Source organism: Cydia strobilella, chromosome 1 (genome assembly GCF_947568885.1).
Source record: "Cydia strobilella chromosome 1, ilCydStro3.1, whole genome shotgun sequence".
Taxonomy (NCBI): domain Eukaryota; kingdom Metazoa; phylum Arthropoda; class Insecta; order Lepidoptera; family Tortricidae; genus Cydia; species Cydia strobilella.
The window spans coordinates 15710900-15734302 of record NC_086041.1 but is presented as its reverse complement, the minus strand read 5'-3'; the positions used below and the strand labels follow the sequence as shown (position 1 = coordinate 15734302).

General features: G+C 38.2%; 2 protein-coding genes across 3 annotated transcripts; one reads left to right on the top strand and one right to left on the bottom strand.

Moving 5' to 3' along the window:
• Window positions 1–2485: 2485 nt before the first annotated feature.
• On the bottom strand, window positions 2486–17960 carry LOC134741524 (putative E3 ubiquitin-protein ligase UBR7). 2 transcript variants are annotated; one of them, XM_063674345.1, is made up of 3 exons: window positions 17667–17959; window positions 3789–4253; window positions 2486–3662 (listed from the first exon to the last, which is right to left on the bottom strand). In XM_063674345.1, exons 1-3 carry the CDS (start codon window positions 17826–17828, stop codon window positions 2511–2513), a joined length of 1779 nt encoding a protein of 592 aa, XP_063530415.1. In that variant the 5' UTR covers window positions 17829–17959; the 3' UTR covers window positions 2486–2510. The 2 variants fall into 2 exon arrangements, with proteins under 2 accessions (XP_063530415.1, XP_063530406.1); XM_063674336.1 differs by having other exon boundaries at window positions 2486–4253; window positions 17667–17960.
• Window positions 17961–20677: 2717 nt separating this feature from the next.
• LOC134747196 (radial spoke head protein 9 homolog) lies at window positions 20678–22969 on the top strand. Its single transcript, XM_063681792.1, has 2 exons — window positions 20678–21034; window positions 22320–22969. The coding sequence occupies exons 1-2, from the start codon at window positions 20851–20853 to the stop codon at window positions 22949–22951; spliced, it is 816 nt and encodes a 271-aa protein (XP_063537862.1). The 5' UTR covers window positions 20678–20850; the 3' UTR covers window positions 22952–22969.
• The last annotated feature ends 434 nt before the right edge of the window (window positions 22970–23403 follow it).

Genomic DNA, 23403 nt, shown 5'->3' with positions numbered 1-23403 from the left:
TTTACCGTTTTTTCTAATGCTAAAAGACTAAGTATAGTTTCTAGTCATGTACAGTCAGCTGCAGAGAAAAGGCACCCCCCCCCCCTGCATACAAAGTTCTGTAAATTAGTATGGACGTGGGGTACCTTTTCTCTGCAGCTGACTGTACCAAATAGGAAATGAAAAAAAAAAACGTTCGTGTAATATTTTTTTTTATTTAATAATAGGGAATATTACGCGAAACTCGGCGTAGGTGGCGCCACTATCACAATCTGAGGGTCTATCGCGAAACAAGAAAATCGAACTTTCGTTATCTAACATCTCTGTCACTCTTGCGTATTCGAGCGATAAATAGGCAGCTAGATAACGAAATTTCGGATTCGAGTTTTCCGGTAGGTCCCCTGAAAACTTGTCAAAAACCTGTTAAAGGTACAGTATGAATAAGTTACGATACGGTGCACTAAAAAAGCTAGTGCTGCACTCTGGTGGCAGAACATCGCAGTAATATCCCCTATTCCTCGTCCTTTGGAAATCTGAAATAAAAAGTTGAGTTTTGTGACCAACAATATTAATAAAAGGAACATTCATCAATGATCATTAATGTCTTTTTTATTAGGGTTCCGTACCCAAAGGGTAAGGACGGGACCCTATTACTAATACTTCGCTGTCCGTCTGTCTGTCACCAGGCTGTATCTCATGTGAACCGTGATAGCTAGACAGTTGAAATTTTCACAGATGATGTATTTCTGTTGCCACTATAACAACAAATACTAAAAAGTACGGTCCCCTTGGTGCGCGCGTCCGACCCGCACTTGACCGGTTTTTAGTATTAAACTATAGTCTGGCAAACACAATCTGTCAGTAAGTAAGAACAAAGAAAACTATAGGTACAGTCGAAGGCAAAAATATCGATCCAGACAAATGGCTTAAAAATATGTGAACACGATTTTATTGTCTGAGCGTACACATATTTTTGAGACTGGGAATGTATATATATTTATGCCCTTGACTGTACTCATCAATTAAAATGAGACAGTCCTGGGCCAAACTATAAGAAAGCTGTAAATGTCGATAGGTTATTGATCTGAGGTCGATACATCACTATGCCAAAAATATAACCTTTCATACTTAGCAGAAAAGTTCGAAAATTTATGCAAAAATCTATATAGACTTGAATGCAAGTAATAATTACATAAACAATATATCGATTTCTATGTTTAGGGTCAGGTCCTATAAATTAATTTCTTCAAAATTGAACAAAACTCACCGATTAAAGGTTATCGGTTCGTGCGTATTTTATTTTCTTCCTGTATGCGATTTACAGCCCTCGATCACACAAGACATTATCACAAAGGGAACTTCAAACCATTACAAATAAAAACTCAACACATTTTCCAACAATCTTTCAGGAATAGCAAGAATATAATTAAAATAAACCAAGATGACCGCTGAAACATCCCGAAATATTTCAACTAAAATAATACGACTATGTCAAGTTGTTACAGTTGACACCTACCTGTGAAATAACGAACTTATATTTTATTTGGCTGGATTATATTATAGAACCACATAGGACCATTTGACATTTCCCTCAGTTCATCTTATGACAATACTGAAAAAAACGAAAGAACTTGCGGATTGTTGTCTCACTCACTCATAGACAAAAAGTAATAACGTGTTGTGAATACGATATCTTTTACCAAGCTTTTATTTTTGCCCGGCTTCTTTGCTTTAGTCATTATTCTGAGTTTCATACATAGAGATTTGGCTCCTTTATATAGTCTCCATGCCTGAAACCTACACTAAAACCAGCCAGTCAAATTTAATAACAGATCACTTAGAGAAAAAAAAACATAGGTAGGTACATTATATAAAAGTAAAACAGTTGTAAATTAATGATTAAAATACATAATTTAAGATTTAGATTTCATTTTATTTCACTCCGCTGTTAGAAATGATAAAATACCTACTGGTATTTATTATTTCTAAGCGTCGGCAACCCTAGCGTTGTGCCGGTGCGCGCGGTGCGGGGAGCGGCGCGCTGAATGTCACTCCATTGTATTTTTGTGTAGGTATCATCAAAACGGGAGGTATTTACGTTTTCTTTGAGAGATAAGTATCTGTTCGTAAGAACTATTATATAATCTGTGGTTATACTCATGTCCCAGAGCCTAACTAGCGCCACCGGAGAGATTAAGAACTATTGTTTAAAGCTGAAAGCGGTCACTTTTGCAACAATTCTGCCATAAGAGATTGGCATCCTTTCTATACCATCCATATTTGTAACGTTAAGCTAATAGTAGCTGCATTTGCGTCATCTATGGTATATTTATATCTGTGGTAAGATTAAAACAATTTATTAAAAATAATTACGAGTCATTTATTACTTCAAAGTATTATAAGATAAAAAATCAATGGTGTTAACCTTAAATAAGAGATACCTATTTAATACTAGTGGGAATGACATCAATCACTAGATCACTACAATAGAATATAAAGAATAATAAAATGGTCACTATTTGAATAAAAATTTATCTGCAGAAATACACACCATCTGGCTCTCTTTTTGGTTTCATACCTGCAAAGAAGGCCTTTATATCTTCTTCCTTGACAACTTCCTTTCTATCTTTAAAGCTTTTGAGAAAATCAAGTAACTTATCTCTCATCTTGTTATACTCTGTCAAAGCATTAATTTGTTGAATTCTTCCTAGAGATGATAATGCTTCGAGGCCTTTCTCATACTGAGTAGATGCAGTACCATCAGTTTTTTCCTTGCCTAAAACTTCATAAGCAGTAACTGTATCTTCAGGGTCTATTAGGAACAAAACAGACAAGTCCTTGTACATGGTAATGCATTTATTACAAGTGCACAATTTTTGTCGGAAATGGCTCGGCCAAAATGTAGCGCCTTTGAACATTTTCCTTGCACCTTGTGGCCTAATGCAATCACTTTCTCTTAATTTTGGTTTTTTGGCAGAAACATCAAGTGAAGATTCCTCTGTAGATAATTTTCGCTTATTTTCCTTAGTGTTTTCATCTCCTAAATGGTTATTGGTTACTTGTAAAGTTTCAACATTTGTATTATCAGCACTCACCTGACTCGAGTCAGCAAGATCTTGTTTTTCTTCAGTCTTAACTTCTGTTGGTTGATCGCCATTGACATCACATGCATTAGACCCCTGAGAAGTATTAGCAGGGTCTTGTTGTTCAGTGACATCAGTAGTACCATCACCTTTATTATTAGTTGTATCTGTGTTTTCTTGGTCTTTAGAACTAACAGCAGAGTTTCCATTGTCCCCTAACTTATTATCCGAAATTTCATTAGAAGATGGCTTCTCGTCTTGATTGTCTTTAGCTTGGCTTTCTTCAGTGAGGTTTGCAGCATCATCGGCTGGGTCATTCTTCATAGTATTTTCATCAGAGGTTTTAACAGGCTCAGCTTGAACTTCATCAGTTTTCTCAGTAGTTGGATTTTCATCATCAGATTTCCCAGTGACTGGCAGATTTGGATCTATTTGATCTTTTAGGTTATTTTCGTCAATAGTATAATGATTGGTATCTGTAGCTTCAGTGGGATTATCAACTTTTGTCAATATGCCAGAATCATTAGCTCCATTCACCTCATTTGTATCTCCATTGCAGCGTTTGGAATCATCAGACTCAGTGATACTCACTCCATTCACCTCATTAGTATCTCCATTGCAGCGTTTGGAATCATCAGACTCAGTGATACTCACTCCATTCACCTCATTAGTATCTCCATTGCAGCCCTTGGAATCATCAGACTCAGTGATACTCACTACATCAACATCACCATTAACAGCATATTTACTATAATCATGGAGAAATTCATTATTATCCATGCAAGCTTTGCAAATCATTTCAGCATATAGCTCAGGGGAAGGTACAGTAGCTTCTAAGTGTGAAGAATGAAGCCAGTCTTCACATACTATGCATTGAATCATCTCTTCTTCAACTCCATCTGGATCCGGATAGGGTCGGTGGCAGGTGCAATAGAGACCACTAAAATTCTGGTTGTAAATATTTTCATCATTGAGATATGTCTTGTTTTCAGTATATTGACAGGGGTGGTTAAACTTGGGATTCCCACAGTCACAGCGGAAGTTGCGTTTGGTATAGAGCTCTACAAGGTCATGGTTCTCATGGCATGTCAAACTGCAGGCAAGACACACACCAGCACGCTTGTCTAGGTCATTTTTGGCATCGTTGCAGCAAGTCAGGCATGCATAGACAGCTTGGCGTTTTATATATCCCTAAAAAGAACAAATTACATTAGTTCTTGCTCCATATTCCAATTGACTTTGAACAAATGATAGGTTAGCATCAGTTATACAACATCTTATGCATACAATTGTGCAATACGATGGATAACAAACCAAAATATAAGACAATAATATTATTCACTCATTATGAATTTATTATTACAGTAAAACCTTAACTACCCTACTTTAGAAAAGTTACTTTTCGGACATAATCAAACAAAAACAACACATTTTTACATAAAAACAGTACAGGACAAAATTTACGTACATAATAATATTTAAAAATACCTTGAAAAAGGTAATGCTTTTTTATACATAATATTACATTTTTATAACTGTAGACTGTAGCATTCAGATAATCGAGGTATACTGTATTGTGAAAATAGCTAAACTGGTTGAAGATCTCATTTGGCATGGTAACTCATTGTGCTCTTTGGTAAGTATTTATTGTTAGGTATGTATGTGTCGCGTAACTTCACTCCGATAAATCCATTCGACCCTCTTAGGAAATATCTACCCTATTACCTTTTCTTAATACCAAGATCACAAAATCTGATAGTTGGATTTATCTCAAGTTAAGCGACACATGTTTGTAACACTAATAATATATTTTAAAATTACACAATTATTATTTTTCGGCAATAGGGATGTTGACATGAATCGCGAATATATAAAATGTTATGTATTTACCATAGCAGGGAATATTAGAATGCTGAAAATTATATTTTGTAAGTGTAAATATGCGTAATAAATAAATCAAAAAAAATATTTTAAAAGTATTTAAAATAATCCCCAGCATCACGTGACTGCAAACGCAAATCGGAGCGCGTGACGCCACGTTGTGAGAAACACACAGACAAGTTGTCAAACCTGGTGGAGCTGGTGGTGAAGACCACCAGGTCAGTGCCAGAGGTGGCACTGACAGCAGTTTGTTTATCAGATCGTTACGTCATCAAGATCACGTGACAGCTTGCGTTTTTTGTGTGAAATTTACACTAAACTCGAACCTAAATTAGTCGATTTTTTATGGCATGTATTTAACAGATCACCAGAAGTGTGACTATATCTAAGTCGATAATAAAATATAAAACCAGCTAGAATCAGTAAAAAAATAACTAACTTAAGAGACAGTGCAGAGTTGCGGTGAACAAAGTTTAGTGACTAATACAACTCCGAACAGTGACCCTTTTAAAAAAACGACGAGAAGAACAATAACCGCCGCGTAAGATTTATAGTTCAACCTGTTTTATCGTGATATTAGACAATTAATCAACAAAAAACGTAAAATTAACATTAACGCCATCTAGTGAAATTTACAAAACACAAATCGATTTAACTAGATATAAGAGTGAAGAGTGCCATCGTTTGAGGTCTGCAAGACAATAAGAAGGAACGTGACAACTATATGATGCACTACGTCCACTGCAATATCTAGGGAAATAACTGGATCAAGCCCCGCCTACCAGCTGAGCACCGAGCCGTAAAAATAGGCCTACATCGAAGTCGATATTTAATTTGGACAATAAATAATAAGCAACCTGCAAAATGAATTGTTTCTCGTGCAGTCTCTCAATTTGCGATGGAGATCTACTGATATGTACTACGTGCAAAAAATCCTACCACTACTACTGCCTAAATATATCAATGACCACTTTCGAAAGCATAAATTATCAAATTAAGCGCGACTTTCGTTGTCCTGCGTGCATAAACACAACAACTAGGCGACACTATGATTACAAATCATCAACTACTCAAGGCGTCACAATCGAAGAAATCAGCGCTTTATTAAAGACAAAACTAAAAATGAGTCATGCCACCATCATTAATGACCTTAAAAAATTAATACAGACAGAGATTACTACAGCAATAAATCAAATTACGACTGAATTCACTCAAAAATACTCTACTGTCACATCACAACAAGAAATATTAACACGGGACCTACAAACTGTTACGGCAAATATAGATGTGCGGCAGAAAGAAAATCATGACATAAAAAATCAACTACTGGAACTAAAAACACAATTTGAAGAAGCGGAAACTCACGAAATGTAAACATATCCCAAAACAGCAAAAACTTTGTACTGTTTATATATATATATAAGACTATACGGTCTTGATGAGCATTACGGGGAGAGTGATTCGGATATATGTTATCGCCTGAATTGTATGTTCTATGATATACTCAACGTAAATATTAATGGATTTATTGAGTCAGTAAAACGAATAGGAAAGCGATCTAACCGCCGGCCGATTATCGTTGAACTTATAAGCAAGCGGATGAAAAATTACGTCATTAGCAACGCCCATTGCTTTAGGAATACGGGCTACTCGGTATCGGAAGTCTTAGATGACGAGGCACTGAAGGCGAGGCAAACACTGAGAGATTGCCTTAGAAATGCCCGTCGGGCCGGACATCGTGCAGTTATACGGGGCACTCGTTTGTTTATAAACGGCAAAGAGCATCATCCTGAGGCACCCACGCAAATACCACTATTAAATACCTCTCAAGCTATCTCAACTGCTACTCAAATGACACCTGTAAGCGCCAGCGATACCGACTCGCCTGTGCTACTGCCCGGAAATGATAATTTCGTAAAACCATGCAACACAACGCGTACGTTTTTTCGTTCGCACAGCCGCAGCCCCTAAAGCCCGTAAGTTAGACATATTTTATCAAAACGTACGTGGATTGAAAGGCAAACTATCTACTACAAATAAGTTACTGACTACATTTGAGACCAATATAATAGCATTAACTGAGACGCGCCTGGATGACTCGGTCCACGACTCCGAATTATTTCCGAGCGACTACAATGTACTGCGCTGCGAGCGCGCAGGCCGTGGCGGTGGCGGAGTATTGCTCGCGGCACGTGCGCCCTACACCCTGTTCAAACTGGACTGCGGCGATCAACAACAAGACGAAATCATCTGCGCGCTCGTTACTAAGGGACATATTCGATTTATTCTATGCGTGTTATACTTAGCGCCGCGTATACATGAATCTCAGTACTGCTCAACCTTTCAATGTTTTGAAAGAATTGTAAATAATTATAGCCATCCCACAATCATTGTCGGTGATTTTATCTTCTACTCAGCTACAGTTAGTGTACGAAATACATTTTCAAACTTTCTTAGTCATTGTAACCTAACACAACAAAATAGTATTGTCAATAGTCTTGACAGAATATTCTTCTTCTTCTTCTTTTTCTAGGGGCTATGTAAGGCTCCAGAGCCTATGTATCACTGCGACCATCTCTGATCTATTGTGATCGCCACCTACTACAACTCTCGATCCAAACCTGCAACTTCAAACAGCTGCAGGATCTTTTTGGTTTCGAGAGACTAACTCCTCCGGGCGCAATATATGTCCACCCAGGATCAAGTCACGAGTGCGCATTAGGCAGGGGCACTCTGTGAGGATGTGTAGGGGCGTCTCCTCTGCCTCCATACAGAGTCTGCACCGCCCCATGTCACGTTTCCCCATAGTGTGCATGTGCTTATTTAGGCCGCAGTGCCCGGTAAGCACCCTGACCAAGTTGCGCAGTTGGTTCCTAGGCAGCGCCAAGGCGCTCGAAGACGCCTTTTTGCTGAAGGCCTTGATAAGCGCTTTGGAATGGTTCAACCCTGGTTTTTCCCTCCAGAGTTGAATGGTTTTGTAGTGACAGTAGGTCTTTAGGGAGAGCCGCGTTAGGCTTCTGGGAATCCCACAAAACGGCTCAGGACTGTAGTTCTTCCCCTTAGCCCCTGCTCGCGCGAGTTCGTCGGCCTTTTCGTTTCCAACGATACCCGCATGCCCCGGGACCCAACGTAGAACAACCTTGTTCCTGGCTCCAAGGTTGTTCAATAATTGCCTGCAGTTCTCAACCAGCCTCGATGTGGTGACATCAGAGGTTAGTAGTGATGTGCCGCCGAGAAATTACGCACTTACCGTAATTCTCATTAGTGAAAATTACCGTAAATTACCGAGAATTTACGGTAACTTACCCATGAAGTATATTAAATTAAGATTGAATTTTGCTTACAAGTTTTGTGGTTTTAAAATATTTAAATGTTTTTTTACGTTGTTATTATTATTAAGTGTACTAATGTTTTCTGACACGTGGTTGATTGGTATAATTTATAGTCTTATTTCTCCTTATCTTAGTCCCAGCTCTATTTGGGCTTCAATGTACAGCGGAGCCAAACCGCTTTATCCTGGGTTACCATAGGGGTTAGCTTCTACTTTCAACTCCCTCTTGATATTTAACTACCATGTGTTGGGAGGTCTTCGTCTTCCCAGAAATCTTGTGAGGTTATTGAATTGTTTTGTAGCACAGGCAGGTTTTCGTAACTCGACGACAGGCGCCTAGTTTTCGTAACGGGGGGTGGGAGCTAGTCCAGCCAACCAACCCAACCCCTCACAGGAAAGGTGACCTGCTAGATCCTGGAAGAGCGACTTCGTGAGTCTTTCATTGATGCCATGCATGGCCTGTCGGTCTCCAGCCTGGTTGAGCTGTGTCTTTGTAAGTTCCAGCAGCAGTGAGCGTATCTTGCTAAAGGGCATTGGGAAAATCGATTCCGCACCGTCGTTAGCTCAGGATCCACTGTGTCCCTTGATCCATTGAAGGGTGAGCTTCTTATTATGAGATACAGGTTTGCCATATGGAGGTCTCCATTAGTCGTTCGTGGCATTCATGTATGAGTTTTGATGTAATTATATGGCTTAGGGCCATTAGAGTGCTCTACTGGCGGATAGTATAAGGGTGGAGGGATCCTACTAACCTTCCTTGCAGTGATGGTAGCCTCCGCATTGATGAAGCTAATGCACTCAGGTTGGAAAACTGAGTTATGAACTCCTAGCGGAGTGGTAATGGACACGTTCGGCTCTTCTGAGAAGGTTCCAGAGCCCGAACCACTGTCTGTTTTGGACCCATCAGATCGGAAGATACTCAGTTCATAGGTGCTGATTAAGTCCTCCGTGATTCGTCGTCCTCATATTATTTTATTTTGACTTCGTTATGTATTAAAGTCTCCGTAAACCTTTTCCAGGCCTATTGTGTGCCGAGCTCCCAGGTTAGACCATATGTTGAGGTTGGGGGGGCTCTAGCTATATAGCACACATGTGTAGGTGAAGCGGTGGAAGGTAGACCTTCATGACTGCAGTATTTACCTCATGGTTTGTGGGAATGTAAGACGGATTTAATGGCCGGACTATCTAAGCCTTCTTTTAGTTTGTCAGTAATAGGACCACTCTGAAAGATCCTATCACGTGCTCATTGCGCTATCGAGACGAGTAACAGGACATAAAAAAGACGAGCGCTATGAATGCAGGATCTTGATTCTTGAGGGCCATCAGGAACCAATTTAATCCGTTAGTACCCAAACTGTACAAAAACTGCAGTTTCCACGAGCTTTTTTTTTACCTGCGGTAACTGGTGGTGGAAGATTGCGAACCCAGCTGATAAGCGCTTACCTGTTCACAATACAACAGCCTAACTTAAAATAAACATGAGATGTAATAAAATATCGTCAAACATACTTGTGTAATGTAAGCCATTACAAATCAAACTCTACCTTACACATCAAGCTTGCTTACATATGACTTATTGAAATATTAATGGTTTTTAGATTACATCACTGTACATAATAAGTTTTAATTTTTTTTGATAAAGAATAAATTTATTCATTATGAGATGGATTTTATACAACTAAGCTGAAATAATAGAGAACTCACTTTATTTTTCGTTAGGCAAGTACTTACTTTCATTAAAAACACTAAATCGCACATCGAATAAAAAATATTAAACATTAGTAAAATAACTTCATATTTATTGTGTATTTCATCTCTAACATCTATTTATATCATTGATTAAAGTTAAAATACCTCTCGGAAAAATTACCCGAGAACATTCGCGAGGAAGATTGCCCGTAATTTACGCGGTAATTTACGGTAATTTTGGTAATAAACTAGTTCCTTTTGACTGATTTTTTTGAAAATTTCAGTACAGATTGTATTACCAAAATAAAAATAGATTCTGTAAAAAAAATGAAAATTTAGACAACTTTCTCCATAATTACCCGTACGGAGAACGTTACCGCGTAATTTACCCGACGATTCTCTTTGTTCTCGTAATTTACGGTAACGGCACATCACTAGAGGTTAGGGCTAAGAGTGCCGCCTGGCTATCCGAATGGATATAGATAGTATGGTTGCCGTAGTTGCTTTGCAGATTTATTGACGCACATTCAATAATGGCGTATACCTCTGCCTGGAATATAGAGCAAAAACGCCCTAGGTTTAAGCTGATGCTTTTCCTGGGCGCTTCACCATATACTCCGCAGCCTACTTCAGATCCGGATTTGGAGCCATCAGTGTACCACCTCAGGCTTCCTTCTTTCCACTTAATTTGACTATTTGACCAGTCCTCCCTTTTGGGGAGTTCCACTGAGTAGAGTTTGAGTGGACAAAATTTGGGTGCCATAGTGTCGGACGGCATCCCAAGAATAGGAATATCGTACACTGATTCCTTAAACAGTCTCAGAGTTTGCGATAACCAATTACCTCTCCTCGCGCCCGCTATTCTAAGCATACTAGATCTCGCCTCCAATTCCAGATGCAGGTGAAGGGGCGGTAGATTTAGTATGGCCTCTAGGGCTGCCGTCGGGGAGGATGACATGGCTCCAGTGACGATGACACAGGCAGTTCTTTGCAGGCTGCCAAGCCTCGTCACTGTTGCCTTCTGCGTCGTTTTCCTGTACCATGCTACGGAGGCGTAAGACACTATCGGCCTCACTATAGCTGTGTACAGCCACAAGGCAATTTTGGGTTTTAGACCCCATCGGTTGCCTGCTAAACGACAGCATATTGCCAAGGCTGATCTAGCCTTTTGTATAGTTCCGTCCACATGCTTGTTCCAGGTCAGTTTCTGGTCCAGTGTTACCCCCAGATATTTGACCTCTGTTGAGAACGGAATAGTTTTACCATTCATGACAAGCGGCTTAAGTTTGTCTAGTTTCCGCTTGTTCGTTAATGGAACTATAATTGTCTTGTCCGCATTGATAGACAATTCATTATCTCTGCACCATGTATTTATGGTGTTGAGAGCCCTCTGCATAAGGTCTGATAAAGTACTTTGACAGTTGCCCCTCACCGTCACAACAAGGTCGTCTGCGTACCCCTGAGTGTCGATTCGGAGCTCCGCCATCTTATGCAGAAGTCCATCCACCGCAAGAGTCCAGAGTAAGGGAGATAGGACACCCCCCTGCGGGCAGCCTCTCACAGTGGCCACTTCCAGTGTAGTGTTAAGCAAGTCTAGCCTAACCATTCTGCTTGAGAGCATGCTTTGCACCCAGCGGATAGTGGTGCCGTCCACCTCCTTGGCCCTGAGCCCTTCCACCAGTGTCCGAGTGGGACCGCGTATACATGAATCTCAGTACTGCTCAACCTTTCAATGTTTAGAAAGAATTGTAAATAATTATAGCCATCCCACAATAATTGTCGGTGATTTTAACTTCTACTCAGCTACAGTTAGTGTACGAAATACATTTTCAAACTTTCTTAGTCATTGTAACCTAACACAACAAAATAGTATTGTCAATAGTCTTGACAGAATATTGGACCTAGTGTTATCGAATGAAACAATTTACAAGGTCATAGTTACTAAAGCTGTTACTGGACTGGTCTCATTTGAAAAACACCATACCCCCCTCAATATTGAAATATCAATTCCTACCTTATTCAGTAAGCGTCCTGCTGATCCCATCCCCAGTGATACTGATACCCGAGCCCGGGAGAGAAACTACCGTAAAGCGAATTATCCCCTACTTTATCAGAAAATTACAACTACGGACTGGACCTCAATACAGGACACGCATGATGTAAATGATTGCGCCCGTTGTTTTTATAGTATTCTTAACAATAATTTAACCGAATGCGTTCCTTTTAAGAATCATATGACACATAAGCCCAACCAACAGTACCCCGAATGGTTTACCCCTGAACTCATACACTTAAATAAAACAAAAAATTCCTATCACAAGCTATATAAACAAACAGGCCACCAGTTATATTACGCCTTCTTCTCATATTATCGTAGAATGGTTAATGCGAAATCCGAAATATGTATGCAATCGTATATTCATAGGTTACAAAACAATATCGTGAGCGATCCCTCCTCCTTTTGGACCTACGTAAAGAAACAACGCGGATCTAACCAACCTGCCACATTCGGCAACATGTCACCGCAAGAAGTTGCCGATTCGTTCGCAGATTTCTTTAAAAATGTGTTTTTGCAAAATGTTCCCAATGTTAATGTATTGACAGCATCGGAAGCTGCAACCGCTGAATCACCGATGTCTAACGCACGTCATATCACGATCGATGAAATTAGCGAAGCCGACGTACGAGCAGCAATTACCCGCCTGTGGCCCAAACATACTCAGGGCCCTGACGGCATACCCCAATTCTTAATCAAGGACTGTCGCGAAGCATTTATCCAACCACTAAAATATATATTTAACCTGGCATTAAAAAATAAAACGTACCCGTCAGTCTGGAAATCTGCTAAAGTTCTGCCAATACATAAATCTGGTTCAAAATCCGATGTCCGTAACTACCGACCGATTGCCGTATTATCAATCTTCGGGAAAGTTTTCGAATCAATAATTTACTCCAAAATATTTAAACAATTAAATGGCTGGTTCTGCGACGAGCAGCACGGGTTTCTACCAAAGAGATCAACAGCCTCCAACTTGGTCAATGTCGTCTCTTTGATATCTAGTAATCTGGACCAGCGAAGACAAGTAGATATTGCCTATTTCGACTTTCAAAAGGCTTTCGATAAAGTCGATAATGATGTGCTACTTAAAAAACTGTCAATTGCGGGTTTTGACAGTCATTTGCTTGAATTGCTGGCCAATTACTTATCGGAAAGGTACCAATTTGTCCAATACGAAAGCGCGCGATCTCCTCCGTTATTGGTCACTTCAGGTATTGGGCAGGGAAGTAGCCTCGGCCCCCTTCTATTTCTGATCCTTGTAAATGATCTACCAACGGCACTCAGTCATACAACGTGCCTTTTATTTGCCGATGACCTGAAATTAGCACTACCAATTGACAATACTGAAGATTCCTTACTTCTGCAACTGGATATCGACAATGTTTCCACCTGGGCTCGTAATAACAGTTTGACCCTGAATATTGAAAAATGCTCAGTCATTACCTATACGCGTAATCGGCTCCCCATATACCATCCCTACACAATAGGTGGACAAAGCCTGAAACGCGTCACAGAAATTAAGGACCTCGGTACATTGTTTGACGCGCAGCTCACGTTCAATCAGCATATTACGAAGATTTGTAACGAAGCCCGAAAATGTTTAGGGTTTGTCATACGCCAAAGCCAAGCTATTCACTAACAAACACGCTATGACTATCCTCTACAACGCATTCGTCCGGACAAAGTTAGAAACTAATGCCATCATTTGGAACCCCCATGAAAAGCATTACACGGTTTTATAGTCATACTTGTTATGGCCATTTTTTGCCCGGATGCTGCACTTCATGATAAAAGCAAGCCGCTTTGCACAGTGCTAGTAGGGACCAAACTGAGTGATTTGACCCGCAGCAGCGCAAGTTTCACCCCTTAGGAACAGAGATGGCGCCACTTCTTTAAAAAATATTTCAAAAAATTCTACAAGCTAAACCAATGAACCGATTTAAATGTTTTATATCTCAAATGAAAGCTCATTATATACATTACTTTTAAAAACATACTCAAAAAATATATACTGATTACTTTCGACAAAAAACGGCATCTTAAGATTTTTTTTTTACTCGATTGATAGCTTTTACTTGGTTTCTCAAAAAAAATGTATGGAACATGAATAGCTTAATGCATGTATATATTACTGAATAAATAACAAGTATTATAAAAAAAACCCGACACCGATACCTCTCATACTTCACGAAATATAAAAGTTTGAATGTGAGTGTAAATTTCTTCAAAATATATTTCAAAAAATTCTACAAGCTTAACTATTTGACCGATTTCAATGTTTAATATCTCAAATAAAAGCTCATTATATACATTACTTATAAAAAAATACTCATAAAACATATACTGAACCCTTTTGGCAAAAAACGGCATCTTAAGTTTTTTTCTTACTCGATTGATAGTTTTTACTTGATTTCTTAAAAAAAATATTATGGAACATGAATAGTTTAATAAATATATATATAGTACTGAGTATATAAAAGTATTACAAAAAAACCCGATACCCATACCTTTCATTCTTCACGAAATATTTAAGTTCAATTATGCACGTTCTTACAAATAAATCCTTTAAAAGAAATCTTCTACCGCAGTAAGTGCACTGATTTTAATATGAAATGTGTCATATGAAAAGAAATCACCCAATTTATTTTAATAAATAAAAAAATTATAAATAAAAACTGAATAAAGTTTTTTCCTGGTGGTAAATTACAAAAAAATACAACAAATCTAAAATTAGGAATTATTTTTATTTAAAGTGACTACATTTGTAAACAAAAAACTTTGATGTCCTCTTCGGGTACATATTTCATATTTATTTATTGCAACCATGGTTTTATAGGTATTACAAATTCTTGGTAGTTCCACATGGACCCGTGGGGGCATAGCAATATTACATGCATACTTAGGATACATATAAGCCGAATTTTTCCACCTTATTATATTTATATAATATTATATAGGAAAAATGTGACTAACAGATTTTAGGTCTTAAATGGGGTTTAAACAATAGTGACAGTAATGAAATTTGACACCTACAATATCAGGGAACCCTGTTTGCGTGTTATAAAATTGGAGCTTTGGGGACCACGGGGATCAAACGCCATCTTGAAAAGTTTAAGTCTTTTTTGGTTTTTCTGTTTTTCTCGAAATATCTGGGTTTAATGTGAATACTGTGTATGGCGAAACAAAAGCTTATAAGTTCTACACAAAAAAGGTATAAAACACCATGTCCCTAAAACGGAGCTTTCTTCTAGATATATGGCTCAGAAGTCAAAAGGTTATACTTAATCATCTCCTACAAAAAATTTATTATGAGACGGGTCAGAAAAAATAACTTTATAATTTTTTTACCAATTTTTGGAACCCAAAAACGCTATCTACCCAACCACGAATAAAAAAAATGTGTGGAAACTTGTAAGCTTCCCTTGTAACTTGTAAGCCCTATTTCTAGAAAAAGGCTTCGTTTTTGGGACATGGTATCGTATAACTTTTTAGTGTGGAATTTAATAAGCTTTCGTTTCGCCATACACAGTATTCACATTAAACCCAGATATTCCGAGAAAATCAGAAAAACCAAAAAAGACATATACTTTTCAAGATGGCGTTTGATCCCCGTGGTCCCCGAAGCTCCAATTTTATGACACGAAAACAGGGATCCCTGAAATTGTAGGTGTCAAATTTCATTACTTATTGTTTAAACCCCATTTAAGACCTAAAATCTGTTTTTGCAGTTACATTTTTAAGTCCTAAACATTTTTCCTCCATTTATTTTAGTAAATTTGTATTGCATAGCACTCGTGTACCAATTATGGATCTACTGATGTCTATTTTATTGAAATCCACTCAATAGTTTAGGCGCTAGAAGAAGCAGTCGAGTAACATGTTGATATTGGGGTAGAACGTGTACAAATGTATAGACAAAAGTGGAATTCATATTCCTCCAAGTTTCATATTAAGAGAATATCCCCTGAAAGGGTATAAGCACTAAATCTGGATTCAGCTATTATTTTCTATAATAAGATGTATTTTTTCCGCAAAGATATCTAGGACTGTTTTGTGTAGAATTTAATAAGCTTTAATATTGCCTTACACCATAATTTAATAGAGATATTAGAGTAAAACGCAAATTTCTCCAGGATGGTATACATTTTCCAAGATGGCTGCAATTCCTCGAGGTCCCCAAATGTCAAATAGTGTGGACATGAAAAAGAGACCTTTAATTAACATACATACCAAATTTCATAACTTTGGATGAATTTCGAGGTTAGACTGAATCCGATTGTGCTATCTCTGTTTTCCAATTATTGTAACCTTAGAGCGAAAAACTAAGCACAGGTATGGCGGTGCCCACCGGTAGGTCATAATGGGTTAAGGTATTTTTGTGAATAGGTTTTTATAGGAAAGTAAAAAAAGTTTTGTTTATATATGTATTATACAGCAGTAACAGAAGATCTAAGTAATAAGTCATGAACACCTTCACTGCAGCAATAAGTTTAACTCGTAATCAAACCATACTTTGCACAAGATCTTTTGATTCCCTACTGCAGTGGACATGTTAAGAGCTCTGCATTGTCAGATCAAAGTGTTACTAGACATGTTGTTCTGGGACTGGACAACCCTTTCCGCGATAAAACCCTTTCAATGGGCGACACTTAAACACGGCTAACACATTGAAAGACTTTCCCTTTTGAACTGCAAGCCCATTCATACCCTTACCTTTGACTAACCCTTACCGAAAAGCTAACCAAAAATAAGGCTAGCTCTTAATAAGGGTTACCCTTATCTTTAAGCGCTTTTTATAAAGGTTTCCCTTTGCGTTAAAAGAGACAGGATTAGTATATATCTACGGTAGTGTATGAAAAGGAAAGAAAATACGTGCCTAGTCAAAGAACGCCGCCGTCGCCGCCAACGATCACTCGGATTCGAAGTAATGTGTGCTTTATGAACAAGGTAGACGACTTAAATTAGCACGCTTATATGCTAAAAGGGAAGCCCTTTATAAGGCTAACCCTTATAAGCAATATGCAAGGTGTTGGTAGCAGATGATAAGGGTTTTGTAAGGGTATTTGGGCTACCGATTACTCAAGTGTGGTAGCTTTATATAAGGGTTTTTAAAAGCAAAACAAAGGGTATGGTGAGTTAAGCCTTATGCAATACCCTTATAAAACCCCGATAAGGGATAGCGGGTCGGTCCCTGATGTTGTTTCCATATACCCTTAAATTACTTTCATACTGGTCTCCGTAGTCGGAATAGTAGAATTTTTCAATTTTGTAGCAGGACTTAGTTGTTGGCCATAAGCAGTATTGATTGAAGTTTAGTTCAAGTTAGAATGTAAAGTTTTTTAGAGATCATCGTTTGGCAACGAAGCAAAGCCTATTATCGAGTATGATTGCGGGCTTCCGATACACTAGAAAATATTCATAACAGCTGTTTATGCGGTTACATATATGAATCAATTCATCATGGTACCACTTTTAGCAAAAATAGGTACATTAATTTAAGAGCACACCATATAGACGACATCTTTTCCTAACCATTTAACCAGACATTTTCTTGTCGTCACGGATCTCGAGACGTCAAACATTATAATGAACCATTGCTTGTACCTTATCTGCATGAAGCCCAGAAAATTATTAGCTTAATTACCTTACTGTATGTACAGTTTTTGTCGTCTGAAGCTCCAAGAACGGCATTAGCGTCTTCTTCGAATTCCTGTTGTTCTTGAAGTACGTCCATCATTGTTACTATTTTTTCCCCCTCGCACTCCGCCATTTCTGTATCCTCACCGTTGGTACCATTAGAAGACATCGTAGCACGTCTAATATGAAAAACGGAACCGAACTGTAAAGGCGTAATAAGTGAAACTAAAATTAAAGTATAAAAGCCGGTTACAAATGGGCGCCAAGTCGAGGACGACAAGACATGCTGGGCTGGCTTTTTTTAGGTCAGACAGAGATGAAAGATGGTGTTGTGTTGCTATACGAATAAAATAGTGGTAGGCTTGGGTAGCACGTGTAGCAGTATCTCTTATTAGTCTGTGCACGAGTGTGGAGTCTGGAGCGGGCTCAAGAGTCTCAAGACGTCCTATTACAGTCTGTCAAACAACTGTCAGTAGAAAAGACGCGAAATTCAAATTTTCTATAGGACAATAGCTATTAGAATATAAACAACTAAAACCGTAATAAAATGTATAATATATTATTTGAACATCAAGTAAAATCAATAGTTTTTAACATATTGACATAGAATAACAATATTTTAAATTCAAAACAAAAACTTGCCATCCAGTAACTATACACAGACACATCAGTCACTATAAAGGTTTTAACAATAACCTTTCGCGCCTACATTTTTTAAGTTTGCCGCTTTTTTCTACTGACGGTAATGGCTTGACACACTATATTAATCGAATGATTTGATGTTGTCGATGCAGAGTCGAGTATTCAAAGTGTACACGGGGGCTTTTGCAATAAATAAGCTCGCTCCAGACTACGCGGCTTCGGCGAAATTGGCGTCAAGGCCAGTCCTGACGGGAAACTTTTTTCGCCAATCTGATTAAAGGCTACTCCAAACGGGATGATCAAATCGGCAGATTTGATCCGAAAAGAAATTGACGTCAATCTCCAATTTAATCATGCCGCCTTTTTCTACTAACAAACTGGCTCTGTTACGGCTTTAGGAAGGCCTACATGAGGCCTACCGACAAAATCGAAAATCGTTATCTGCCTTTCTATTGCTCTCGTGGATTCGTGCGAAAGAGAGGCATCTATCGATTTTCAATTTTAAGGGTAGGGCACGGTAGGCCATAGACATAGTATATACAACCGGTAGGCGATGGCCAACCGGGAAAATATGCTAGACTAATATCTATTAGTCTAGCATATTTTTAGCATATTATAAAGAAGGTGAAATATGCTAGACTACATCTGTAGTCTAGCATATTTCACCTTCTTTAATTTAGTAACTGATGAAAGAGAGGGCGCAATACGTGAGATACGATGGTGATGATACTGATGATATATCCATTGCACTTCTAAAGCCTGACCAGGAATATATGGTCATTGTCAAGAGGGCGCTATTATTCTCATTTATATGGCAACAGTTCAGTATAGTCCAATGTGGATTGGCAACTCGATTGACTTACTTACTTTTATTTTTTGCCGTATAAAATTCATGTATTTTCTTACGTATCACACATAGGTCAAAATCTTCTAATTGCGTCTTCTTTTTTATTTTATGTATGCTTTTCTTTGGCAGCATAAAACCTCAGGAAGTACAACCTTCTCTCGTAATCTGCGTAATCGATGCCTCCGATTTACCTAGAAATTAGTCGTAACATACCAGATAGTGTGACTACTATTAACCAATAGCCACACCACACCATCAGATCAGCTCAACTCTATAGCAATTTTTATTTATTTCGTCTATCATGTTACTCCATTCAAGGGAAGAGGCCTACATCCAAGATTGGATCACCAAAAGGCCACCATGATGATGATAGTAGGAGATACGTTATATATGGTCGACCTTCACCCATACGTCTGACGGATGAAACCTATATTTTATGAAAGAAAATATGTTCCTGAACATAAATAAATAGGGTTGCCTAAAGAAATATGGTCAAGTCATTTAATAAATTTTTGAAAATATTTTTTTTTCTTCAAATTTCACCGATTTGTCTGACGAACGAAATAAGTTCCAATGGAAAGTATACAACTTGTACAACATGAATAAATTAGGTTGCCTATGTTTTTTCGGTCACTATTATGAGATTGCCGTGTTTAAACGGGTGAGTTAAAATCGATAATTGCACCCATCTGTCTGACGCTTGAATTATATATCAAAATAATGGTAATTTTATTGCGAATACAATGTTGCCTGCAAAAATCCGGTCACAAATAAGGGTTGCCAGGCTTTAAAAGAAAATAAGAAGGAAAGACTTTTAGCCATAACTCAAAAACGGCTTAACTGATCACGATTGTTTTAACTATTTTCGAATGTGTTTATTAATCACTATTTTTGTGATTTTTTTCATAATTGTTGGATGCATGGTTCAAAAGTTAGAAGGAAAAACCCTTTTTTTTTCCTTTCTAAATAATTATTTCCGAAATGATTCACTTTATCAAAAAATGTTGTTTAAAGTCCCCTATTTATTTTGAAAGACCTATCTAACGACACCCCACACTATAGGGTTGAAACAATAAAAAAATTGTCACACACATTTTGTTTCTTTCAAAGGGATTATTTCCGAAAATATTCACTATCAAAAAATGTTTTTCTAAAATCCCTATTTATTTTAAAAGACCTATCCAACAATATCCAGCACTATAGGGTTGAAACGATAAAAAATTGTTACACACATTTTGTTTCTTTCGAAGCGATTGTCTCCTAAAATATTCACTTTATCCCTATGGTGTGGGATGTCGTTGGATAGGTATTTTAAAATGAATAGGGGTTTTCTGAAATTAATTGTTGATAAATATGATGAATATTTCCAATGAAATTCCGCAACATGGCGCATGATTATATATTTCTGGTCAGGCTTTACGTATTGCTGTGACTAATGATTATTATAACTGCAGATAGGTTATAGGACTTATATGTGTTCCAAAATAGAAGCGCTTTCCTTGTGCATGAAAATGAGGGGTAAATAATTTCCAAACCATAGTGTTTCATGAATAATGACAAAACAAAAGCTGTCACCACGCTGTCATACTGCTTAAATGTTGATATAACGTCTTATATGTCGATCCTAGTTATTTGCGAAACATACGTGGGACTGCTTACATCTTTTTATATCTAGGAAACTTGAGACTAAAATAATATATCCATGAATGTCCACAAGCTTTGGGAGTTCCGGGAGTACATGAACGTAAACGGCATGATGTTCAGCAGCGAACTGATTTCCATGCTGCAAAACTCCCTCACTATGCTGCAGGCAGAGAACCACTTCACACACATGCAGTACTGGGGACAGTTGTACGCTGTAGATGGTGACTACCACATCGCAGTTGGTAAGTCAAACCTGATATTTAATTTTCAAAAGGTCCCTCCACACTCATGCGCGAATCACGGCGCGAAGCCGCGAACGTAAGTGTGGCGTCTATTTAGCAGATTTCGATTTTTCGCGCCTAGTTCCCCGTTTTTTGTCGGTTTATTAGCCCGCGTCAAAGGAGGCGCGAATAAGCGCGAACTGGCAAGACTCCACATTACTTTGACTCATATGTGGCAAGATAAATAATAATTATATAATATAAAACGGCTATATTTTACGGTTTTACAACAAAACAAAATGGAAAAATAGCTAAATCACGTATGATGCCAATGCCATAGATACACACTACCTAACTACCTACCTAGCAGTTAAGCTCGATCAGCTGATGCTTTTCCGCCATCTTGGCGAGAACCAAACTGGGAAATCGCCGTGAAGTTTGCGAGTGTGGAGTCATACGTCAACGTCGCGACATGTTCTCTCCGCGAAGTCGCGCCGCGATTCACGCACATAGTCTGGAGGGGCCTTAGGAGGTAGACCAAGAAAAGTTTGCAACGATTTTGATAGCACACGCAGTGAAAGTGTTATTTATACGTCATAATTTCATAGAAGTTTGACGTTTAAAATCGGGGGTTGGTTTTTTTCTTGCTATAGCTATATGGGTACCAAATGAAAGCTAGTGAAAAGAACATTTCAAAAAAATATGTAAACAGGTTTTTTATTTGTTTTAATAATAGTTGCAGTTTAATGTAACCGAAAATTATACTGTTATTCAACTTGATGTACTTTCTTTATTTTTGGATATATCTGGTTAATAATTTTCTAACATTATACAAGAGGATATCCACAATATCTTAATGGTATATATATGTATTTTGAAATAATCCATTTAGTCACTTTCATTTTAGAGCAGTTCAAAGTCAACTGTGGATTGTGAAATTTTTGAACGTTTTCTAATAATTTGTAGACCAAGTAGTGAAAATGTTACTGTATGTTATATATTTGTGATCTACTCACAAAGCCCTTTCATTTGGTACCCCGCATGGTATGTTTAAAAGAAAAAAGTAAAAAAACTTTGTACTGCTGACTTTATGACGTCACAGCAACTACCCCCACCACTTTCGCGCTTGTCATCTCATATATTTGTGTTCAGGACATTATACTGAATGCACTTATACCAAATATACCAATGACCGAAACGACATGAGCGAAAATCGATTTCTAGAAGACTTCTAGACCAAAAACCAACCCTCTATGATACGATACGTTAATGTCGTTGTATTGACATGTTGTAAATAATATTTTAGGCATAACCAATGATGCTGTGGCAGATTGCAGGTATTTTTACACGACCGACTTTAAGTACTGGGCCTTACTACCGAAAGCCAAACGACGTCACAGGTTGCTGTCGCTCCTCGCTACTTTTCCATTCCGTGGAGATCCTACTCTTAAAGTTAAAATTTTAGACGAAGCTCTAGAAGAAAATAATCCAGAACGCTGCCAGGTTATTACAGAAGAAAGCAGGATGGCAGGAACTATTGCTAACATTTGCGACGAAGCGGAAATATGTGCGAGAGGGCAGCTCATCAAGCAACCGGACGGAAAAGTCGTCATCAACCCAAACTTTTACGGACTAACTGGTTCCGAAGCTCAACAGTTAAAGTCGTATCTTCATATACGTCCGCCGCAGCAGCAGTGGAATTCCAACCTTCTCAGCAGGCAAGACTATAACTATAGTATGGATTTCCTTGACTCCATCGACCAGGATATACCTAATGGCTGTTGGAATTTGAGTTTAGAACAAACGGGAAATGTTGCGTATCTGAAAAGCTTGTACTGGCCTGGAATGACATATTTCCATAAGTTTCGAACCCCTGATGCCGGTTTTCTATATATAGGCAACGGCCGTAAAAATCTAGACGTACCATTTTTGGTTTAAATAGGTTTGCTTTTTTGCAAATATAATATTTCAAGTAGGTACACTCAGCGTCAAATACTTTCTAGCAACCAAAGTAGTCAAATAATTCGGTGCACCATACTAAAGTGATTTACTACTACTACTACTAAATATATGGTGTACCGAATTATTTGAGCACTTTGACTGCTAGACGCTAGACTGCTACAGAGTGTCTGACGCTGAGTGTACCAATATGTAGGGACCGAACCCACTTAAGAGGAAACAGTACAGCCGTTTCTCCATACAAACGTAATCCCCATTTTAGCATATAAGTAAGAGCGAGAAAGAGATATCGCTTTCTGGCTCTTACTTATGGATGCGTCGCACAATGACCTTGGTGCGGTGCGACGGTGTGTTATACGACCTTAATGTTGGCCATTATTTACGGATTTTGAAAGCATCATGGAGGGTTTATGATATGTGTGTAGATAATA

Coding starts and splice junctions, on each gene's coding strand:
- LOC134747196 (XM_063681792.1), top strand. CDS start 20,851: ATGAATGTCCACAAGCTTTGGGAGTTCCGGGAGTACATGAACGTAAAC. Junction 21,035..22,319: donor TGACTACCACATCGCAGTTG/GTAAGTCAAACC, acceptor ATAATATTTTAG/GCATAACCAATGATGCTGTG.
- LOC134741524 (XM_063674336.1), bottom strand. CDS start 17,828: ATGTCTTCTAATGGTACCAACGGTGAGGATACAGAAATGGCGGAGTGC. Junction 4,254..17,666: donor AAAACTGTACATACAGTAAG/GTAATTAAGCTA, acceptor TGTTCTTTTTAG/GGATATATAAAACGCCAAGC.